This window comes from Brienomyrus brachyistius, chromosome 16, assembly GCF_023856365.1.
Source record: "Brienomyrus brachyistius isolate T26 chromosome 16, BBRACH_0.4, whole genome shotgun sequence".
Lineage (NCBI taxonomy): Eukaryota > Metazoa > Chordata > Actinopteri > Osteoglossiformes > Mormyridae > Brienomyrus > Brienomyrus brachyistius.
In genome coordinates, this window is record NC_064548.1 from 7,423,341 (window position 1) to 7,432,911 (window position 9,571).

At 50.3% G+C, this 9,571-nt stretch overlaps 1 protein-coding gene across 1 annotated transcript; it reads left to right on the top strand.

Moving 5' to 3' along the window:
• The first annotated feature begins 246 nt into the window (after positions 1-246).
• inhbb (inhibin subunit beta B) lies at positions 247-8,691 on the top strand. The gene is made up of 2 exons (XM_048979883.1): positions 247-1,495; positions 6,527-8,691. The coding sequence occupies exons 1-2, from the start codon at positions 1,108-1,110 to the stop codon at positions 7,300-7,302; spliced, it is 1,164 nt and encodes a 387-aa protein (XP_048835840.1). The 5' UTR covers positions 247-1,107; the 3' UTR covers positions 7,303-8,691.
• The last annotated feature ends 880 nt before the right edge of the window (positions 8,692-9,571 follow it).

Genomic DNA, 9,571 nt, shown 5'->3' on the forward strand with positions numbered 1-9,571 from the left:
TCACTCCTTATATTAAAAGCAGAATAATGTTATACAATTGTCGGGGTCTTTATTTTATAAATATGATTTTATTTTGAAGCCAAATCGCGTTTCCTTTCTGCAGGCCACAAGGCAGTGGCGGAGAAAGACATTTTTCAGTTTGGTGGCCAGAGTGGGACAAGAGGTCATTTTGGGGTGGCACATAAATCTAAATATGAAACATCGTCGCGGGAATAATCCCCCTTAAAAACAACGTATAGTCAGTCAGCCCGGTGGTGGCGCGTTTGAGGTGGCTCCGACTCCCATATAAAAAGTTTCAGTGTGCATAATAGCGCCAAAGTCGACTGCGAGGAAAAAGCTCATGCGAAGATTACATCATTTTTTTTTTCAGATAAGAGCGAGAGCCGTTCGCAGGTCGGCAGGAAATTACAAGGCGCCTAATTAAATAAACCAAAGCGGCAGAGATCGGCAGCAGGAGAAATGAGCGCATAGCGAGCGAGAGGCGCACATGATTTAAATGCACGGCGCTCCGCACCTCTCCCCAAAGTGCGCTCTCCCTGCTTTCCCTGCGGATGCTTTGTCACTCCGGAGCGTGTTTTCTGCTCTTAAATGCCGTTGCTTTTCCTTATTTATTCCAGTGTTCCTTTGAAAGCATGGCATGAAGCGCCGGGCGCTGCGCTGGAGTGCCTCTCACTGCTCTAAAAGGTGCTGATTTTAACTTATCCGCTCAACATTTTTTTCTTTCTGTTTCTTTTCTTTTCTTTTTTTGGTGGAGTAGGGCCACCCTAACTTGGGGGTTATAAGTCAACTTGTTCATTGAGTCAGATAAAGACGGAGGGCAACGCCACTGTATGCTTTCCATGAAAATGACCAAAGACAGAAAGCTACGGGGGATTCATGAATGAAGGGCTGTGTGCGGACCGATCATACTGCTCCTCTGCATCGATCGGATGTCTCCAGCGATCGGCTGCATTTCTTCACTCTAAATTTTATGCTTGCCCTCGAGGTTCATTTTAGGAAATAACGGGAAGACGAACTTCTTACGCTTAGTATACGTGTTGGCGAGTTATAGTAACGTACACTTTATTTCCAGCGCACAGGGGAATATCACTTGGAAAAGGCGAGAAAATGGGGAGATACATGCTCCGAGTGGTTTGCATCGTGGCTTGCGTACTTTCCGCTTGCTGCACACCGGCGCCGGGGACCGATACCAAAGCGACATCCCGGGATACGTGCGCGTCCTGCGGCGTCGCTCAGCCAGAGGAGCCGGGCCGGCTGGACGGAGACTTTCTGGAAGCCGTGAAGAGACATATTCTGAACAGGTTACAGATGCGGGAGAGACCCAACATCACGCAGCCCATCCCGAAGGCGGCGATGGTGACCGCACTGAAGAAGCTGCACGCCGGCAAAGTGCGAGACGACGGCAGGGTGGAGATCCCCACCCTAGACGGACACGCCGCGTTTACTAACGAGGTCCCGGAGGAGACGTCAGAGATCATCAGTTTCGCGGAGTCAGGTATAAAGCGTCCGAAACATCTCTATAGTTAATAGACTTTTTAACTATAGTTGAACTGGTTCGTCAGGGATCAAGACATATTCTGGATTTATTTAAAAGGTGATAACATATAATCGTCATTTATTTACCTATGGCGTTGTTTTGTGTTTGTGTTTTTTTTTAAAACAAATTTAATTTAAAACGTGCAGACGACCAAGATGACAGATGAATGGATGGTCTATTAAAATTCGCATTCGGATCCCGCATGTAATGAGAGAGACGGGAATGTGAATGAAGCCGCTGGAGCGTTTCACTCACACACACCGCGATCTAAGCGCTTTCTGTCTGCGTCGGGATATGATACTTTAAAATGATGTTTCATTTCAGCCCGGGTCTATACATACGAGCAAAGGCGACGGCAAGACCAAATTAACCATTATATATCATCACTACACACATAATAAATAAAAAGAAAACAAGCAAAATAAGTCGAAGTGATCAGATGTTTAGAATAACAGGCAGCAGACCATCCCTCTGTGTGATTCCGCATTTAATGCGTGTTTTATGCATCCATTCGCATAGACGCAGCTCTGTCCCTGGATTCTCTGTCTCTTCTGAGAACCTTAAATGACCTCTGTCCTTAAACAGAAGCGAAGGCTGTGTGTAGCCCCCAGCGTATAAAAGCCCTCTGGTAGGGTAAGCGGGTAGCCTAAACCTCAGCACAGGCGTTGCATAGGGGGGCGTATGGACACATTTCCAGCCTTTCTAAGTGGTGGCAGACACAGTTACCCCTCGATGCCCTTCCCACGACCCCTCGGAGCATGTTATCTCAGTGTGTTCACATGACAATAGGACTGACGGACTGTGTTCTGGGCGACACTTTTTGTTTGGGTACATACAGTTTGTGACCAGGTCTAAAAAAACAACGTAAAACAAACCATGGAATAGTACACAGAGTATGAGTCATCTCAAAGCTGGGGGGGGGGGCTTTGTCCATTTCTGGACAAGTCGAAGGTCTTACTCACTGATGCTTCTGCATCTTTCTGCTGTTCTCTGTCATCAAAGTGGCTGAGTCTCTCAGACGTGTGTGTGTGTGTGTGTGTGTGTGTGTGTGTGTGTGTGTGTGTGTGTGTGTGAGGGGGGGTTGTTGGATAGACGGACATGGTGCTGAGTCAGGCCTCACACGCACTCCAGTGTGAAGTGTGGCATGGTTCATGTTCTCCCACCCTGAATACACTCTCCAGAACTGGTGTCCATGGGCCAGGATCGGCTCTCATCAATGGAGAATCATCTGTTTGGCTTCCGCGTTAAACCAGTCCCTCCCTTGTTATAGGTGACAGTCCGGCCCTTGATCACCCTCTAGCACTACGTGTCTTTGGACTCTGTTTATCTCACATCTGCAAAGTGGGTTTTTGTCAGTGATGTCACCTGGCTTCTAATAAATCGCATGTCAGAGCGAAAATATTTTAATTCTGGCTCGATGGATAACGAAATATTTTTAATAATATATTTACACGTTGCACGTTTTTCCAAATTCTGAAAGTGTCGGTATTAATATTTCCCTACATTTCTCCTGCCACACAAAGGGGTCATTATAAAGCCCGACTCAGCTGCAAGACCTGCATTTTAGCGTAGAATCACACGCCTTGAGCGTGTTCCCTTCCGGAGCAGCGTCGTGCCCTAAACACTCTTCTCCGATTGTCCCAGCAAAGTGCTGATCTTTTGCCCCCAGCAGGGCTCTTGTGTGCTTGTCAGTTTTTAGACGTCCTTTGCTGTCTGGCCCCCCAAAAGACGCGGTGCACTGTGCTCCAGTGGAGGGCAAGCTCGTGCCCAGGGTCGCCGTGGCATTCCTTTACACTGCCCAGCAGAATCGCAAATCACACTTGCTGTTGACCACCACTGAAGTCATTCCCTCTTCTGGCTCCCGGACTCCTGTCCACCGCTCGTCCCATGGCTTGGTGAGGTCATTCCCTCGCAGAAACAAGCCTCTTTCAAGCAGCAGAGTAGCAGTCATGTCCCATCACTAAGCCCAGCATGTGAGAAACCCAAGCTCACTGTCAGGTCTTGTTTGACTTGTGCTGGCTTTACACCTCTATCACAGACACATTCCTAGGAACGTTTATTGCCTTTCAATACACACCAGAGATAGTCAGGATATCTGCAACACACACCATCACACCAGAGACAGTCATGACACCCACAACACATGCCATCACACCAGAGACAGTCAGGACACCGCAACACACACCACCACACCAGAGACAGTCAGGACACCGCAACACACACCATCACACCAGAGACAGTCAGGACACCGCAACACACACCATCACACCAGAGACAGTCAGGACACCGCAACACACACCATCACACCAGAGACAGTCAGGACACCGCAACACACACCATCACACCAGAGACAGTCATGACACCCACAACACACACCATCACACCAGAGACAGTCAGGACACCGCAACACACACCATCACACCAGAGACAGTCAGGACACCTGCAACACACGCTATTCATTATAGGATTGATTTAAAAATATTATTACTGGTATACAAAGCACTAAATGGTCTCGGGCCCAAATATAATTACTTGAACATTTTGAAGCTAGCAGACCCTTGAGGTCATCTGGGAAAGGTTTACTCAGCATTCCCAGAATCAGGACCAGTCAAGGTGAAGCAGCGTTCAGTTTCTATGCTAAAACTGTCAGCTCATTTAAATCAGGACTTTTGCTACAGCTTCTCAATAAATTAAATCATATACAGTGACTACAATATCTTATTTCAGTTAACTATTTATTTGTTTTAGGTTTTTTAAAGTTAACTGCATTGCAATTTTTTCTCTTTAATGTATTTTATTTAAATGTGTTCTTCTGCCTTTGTAAAGCACTTTGAATTGCCATGAGTCTAAATTGTGTTATATAAATAAACTGTCTTACCTTGCCATGAAACCAGAGGCAGTCAAGACACCTGCAATACATACTGTCACACAAGAGATAGTTAGGATACATGCAACACACATTGTCACACCACAGACAGTCCGGACACCTGCAACACACAATGTTACACTAGAGACAGTCTGGACACCTGCAACACACACAGTTACCCCAGAGACACTCCATATACCTGCAACACATATCATAATGTCAGAGACAGTCAGGACACCACATCACATACTCTCACACCAACGACAGTCGGGGCACCGGCGACACACGTCGTTACACCAGAGACAGTCAGGACACCCTCACTTGTTTTGCACATGTTCTTATGAGTTGTGACTGACAAAGGAGTTGAGTAACAGAAGGTATCACCCCCCCACCTCCCACTGCAAGAGGGGACTTGCTGGCGGGCCCACCCAGGCTGCTGTGCTGGACTCCCCCATGCCTCCGCTAGCTGCATGTCACTGTGTGTCAGCTCCCTCTGATTGGGTGTGAGAGATCACACACAGGTGTTGCTGGACACCCCGCCGGTTATTTCTGGAAATATTTTCACTTTTCAAGAAAACAAACCTACATGAATGCATACAAATGTTTTTTTTAACCCTCGGTATAGTGTCCACGTTTTAAGCTGCAGTGCTTTCCCAGAGACACAGGCCTCTGATCCTCCTCTCAGCAGCACAACAGGGGCTGTGAGTCGCTCGAAACTCCGTACAAGTGCGGCTCCTGATCCTCCCTTAGCACCTCCGACTCAGTGCGATGCGTGATTCATATGCGCGTTACATAACCCAGCTCGCCTGGACGGCGTCCGACGCCGGGCTGCTCAGCGTCGGGCCGGACAGAGAAGGTGGGAGGCAGAGAGGCGAGAGTCCGGCCCAGTGCCAGGCAGAGTCTCAGCCCGGCCAATGGGGCAGCAGGGATCAGACCATGTGACAAGTGCTCAGACCTCATGTCGTCACCTTAACCAACCCCTTGCCACCGCTGTCCTGGCATCTCGGCAGGCAGGGAGTATTTTCGCTTTAGATTCACTCATGTGTTCGGGGGCTGTTTTTGGATGGTGCTTAAAAGGGTCTGGCCCAGTGGCTGATGGGTAAAAGTGTACAATCAGGGTGCTGGCAATGTTTACTTACGGTTCAGTGCATCACACGCTGATTACCGCTGGCCTGCTGATCTGCTTGGCCCACCCACCTCCATTTTCACAGTTGCTGGTGATTTATGGGGTTTTTTAGGTTCTCAGTTAGATAACGGGGGCTGATGAGGGTGTAAATCACCTCTTTGGGAAGAGACGGCCGAGTGGCATCTAAAGGCTGCAGCTGTTGACAGTGACCCTGACAGAGTGTCCCTCATCGCTGGGTGAGGGTTTGGCCAAGGCGTGGTTTGCTGAAGCGGCTGGCCTTCCCGTGGAGAGCTGCACACATTCGTTTGACTGGGTGTTATTACTGATCTGGAAGCCCTGCCTGGGCATGAGCTGGTTGGGCACTCTGCCCTTTGCGCATCTCCATGGGAACTCTGCCATTCCTGTACCCTGCCCCCGCAGCCGACCATCCAGGGGCCCCCGTGAGTGTGGGGTGAGCCCCCCCCCAGTGACATCCTTCTGTGAAGGGGGGGGCTTTCCCGCAAAGTGGCAGGGGCAATCGCTCTGAACCTCCCCAATTCTCCGCAGCCATTCTCTCCGCTCCCTCCGTGAACGCAGTCCAACTGTGAGCACTCGGAGGCAGCGCCCACGCCGCATGCTAATCTCTGCTGGAACAGAGGGCAGCTTGTGTGGGACACCTTCACCAGCAGCTCACGTTTCAGGGGACGGCCTTCGCCGAGCTGCGGCACTCTGGCACGTGTCTGTCAGAGAGTGCAGAGCGGCCCCTCGCCGTAGTGGCAGCCCCCCCCCATGTTTTTATGCATGATGCAAAAGAAAGCAAAAAACGCACCATTGTTATGTGATTGACTTTGACGTATAAGTCGAGTGCCCTCGTACTTATTGGATATAGAGGCAAGCAGTCAGTCCGCATTTCACATCCCTCGGCTGTCTTGATTGCTTTGTATCGTTGCACAAAATGGCCTGAAACAGAGCTGGTCGCTTAACGTGCCGCTGTCTCCGTCTCGTCTGTCCCCCACAGATGTCACGCAGTCCCCTCAGGCAGGCCTCTACTTCCTGATCTCCAACGAGGGCAACCAGAACCTGTACATCACGCAAGCGAACCTCTGGCTGTATTTCAAGGTGCTTCCCTCCAGCCCGGAGAAGGGCCTGCGCAGGAAGGTGGCGGTGAAGGTGCACCGGCGTGAGCCGGGCGCTCCCGGCACGCGGACCCTGGTGGAGAAGCGCGTGGAGCTGAAGCGCAGCGGCTGGCATACCTTCCCGCTGACGGATTCCGTCCGCGAGGCCTTCAGTACAGGCGACCGGCGGCAGGACCTGGAGGTGCAGTGTGAGGCCTGCCAAGCCAGCGGCGTGCTGCCGGTGTTGGTGAACCCCAGCGACGAGTCGCACCGGCCCTTCCTGGTGGTGCAGGCGCGGCAGGCAGACGGCAAGCACCGGATCCGCAAGCGGGGGCTGGAGTGCGATGGTAGCAGCAGCTTGTGCTGTCGCCAGCAGTTCTACATCGACTTCCGGCTCATCGGCTGGAACGATTGGATCATCGCCCCTTCTGGCTACTTCGGGAACTACTGTGAGGGAAACTGCCCCGCCTACATGGCGGGGGTGCCTGGCTCGGCATCCTCCTTCCACACGGCCGTGGTGAACCAGTACCGCATGCGGGGCATGAGCCCCGGCTCCATGAACTCGTGCTGCATCCCCACCAAGCTGAGCACTATGTCCATGCTGTACTTCGACGACGAGTATAACATCGTCAAGCGGGACGTGCCCAACATGATTGTGGAGGAGTGTGGCTGTGCCTGAGTGGGGGGGGGGGGCGCATCACAGATACATCTTCTTTATAAATATCACCCTCTTACTTCTGTGACGTTAATCCCTGCACACACACACAGACACACACACACACCCTCATGAAGCACCCCTGCAGAATCATACGTGTTGTACATATATTTATGTCTGTTAATATCACGTTGTAGAAACTTATCGATTTCGCCGGCGAGCAGATCGAACCCGGTGACGCCGAGGTGGGCAAACAGACGAACCGTAGGTCTCGGTGTCGAAGGGAAGATAGGGGAGCCGTGAGAAGATTATATTTTTGTAGTTGACCGTTTTTGTATGAAAGAAGGAGAGATCTCCTCCAGCGTGACGAGGATCCTCCGGGGGCCGATGAAGGAGGGCCAGCAGGCTGCCAGCGACGTGCCGGCCTCACCCGCACGAGGACCTCGCAGAAGCACTGACCACGCAACGTTCCAATCATCAGCACTTCCGACAGGGAACACCACCTCTCTTCCCCGCTACAGCTCGCGCTCCATGAGCATGGGACTCTGTTCAACCACCCTCTGTCCCCCGCCTGAAGCGCATGACCACTCAGCGTTACCGGGAACCAGGAGGGGGGCGGGGTGTTGCTGGCGGCATCCTCGCATTTCTGCCCGTGGAGCTAAAAACACCCTGGTGGGGGAGAGACCCCACATGGCACTGGTGCCCCCCACCCCCCCCAGGTTTATAGCGATGTACTTAAACGGCTGCCATAGCATGGGGCCACCAGCGGTGCAGCCACCAGCGGTGCAGCCGCCACTGCGATGCTCCTACATGCACACATCATAGCACTTGCCGATTTAAATGCCTTGGGGACCCCTGCTCAGTGTCCTAAACGAAACAAGTGCCGTTGAGCTATGCAATGTATAGTATTGACCCACAAGCAGACGAGCGGAACTATCCTACTAGTTTTTAACTCTCATCAATACTTGAAATGTAATCATTCGTTTCCTCTACAAAAGCGGATGATTGTCACGACGTTTGCACTGAAAAGTCACGTGATTAGATAAAAAAGAAAAAAAAAACTGCCATTGAAAAAAAAAATAATAATAAACTTATTTTTATAGAAGCAAATTGAATTCTGTTAAAATGTATTATACCTAATGATGGAACCAAAGAGGCCAAATTTTGAGCTGTTATAAATGATGGTGTCACCATCTGTTATTTTGTGAAGTAGTCTGTGACCATTTTAAAAGGCCTAAGTGCTGTATCAGGGTACAAAATCATGGATTCCACTTTCATCTAAGCGTCTTTTCTATTTTGTACAGTAGACAAATGGAATATTTCATAATTTTTTTCATCAAATTTAATTCATTTCAGTTTTCTATTTAATAAAAAGTACTTTTTAGTCCAAGAATCAGTTAGAATCAAATGCCATCTCTGTACAGTTTATGTAAGATAAAAAATATGGTTTTAAAATATTTTGTGCTTTGTATCTGGAATAAAATTCATTAAAATAATCTTCAGAAAAGTGTGGATTTGGAAGGTTTGTGGAGTGTTTTCTGTTGGCAGAATGAAGAGCGATCTTTTTAAACAAGGCAGAGTAGAGAGGAGGTCCCAGGAGACTCGGCCCTGATCGGGAGCAGCTCGCTTAGGGGTGACTGACCTTTATGGCAGCCTGCACTCTGGAACCCACCTGCAAGAGCCATAAAAGCTTTCAAAGGAACATTCCAGAAGCAGGTTGCTGCCCAGTAGGCCCGCCCCTTCCTGCCAGCGGACGGGCATCCCCTTCCCTGTCCTGTGCTGGAACTCGCACCCTTGGAGTAAAAATCGGTCAGTGGCTGAAAGGTGACTCTCCCAGTCGGCTCTCCAGAAGGCCGGCCCCCTCCCAGGGCCTGCCATAATGTTTACACAGGTGAGCACCATGAGAGACCTAATGCTGGGATTATATTTATTAAAAGGACACATTGGGCAGCAGGTCAGGGTCATGTGACAGTTCCTGTGCAGCCGTGATGTCATGTTCTTTGCAAAGACTGGAAGAGTGAGAATGAGCGAAACAGCCGTGCATAGATGCCTATCACCTTTATCCCTAACTGTGGCAGAAGGGCTTGGCATCCTGGGGCATGAGCAGGGGCTAAAACGAAAGGAACAGCAAACAATAAAGGTTGCAGTCCATAGAGGTGTAGCATGGGCAGGGGCCCGAACGAAAGGAACATTAAACTGCAGGGGCTGCAAAGGTACAGCATGGGCAGGGGCCCAAACGAAAGGAACATTAAACAGCGCGGGCTGCAGAGGTACAGCATGGGCAGGGGCCCGC

Bases quoted from the DNA above. Each gene is read 5' to 3' on its own strand.
- inhbb (XM_048979883.1), top strand. From the start codon at position 1,108: ATGGGGAGATACATGCTCCGAGTGGTTTGCATCGTGGCTTGCGTACTT. The intron at 1,496-6,526 runs GTATAAAGCGTC...TGTCCCCCACAG, and splicing joins CATCAGTTTCGCGGAGTCAG to ATGTCACGCAGTCCCCTCAG.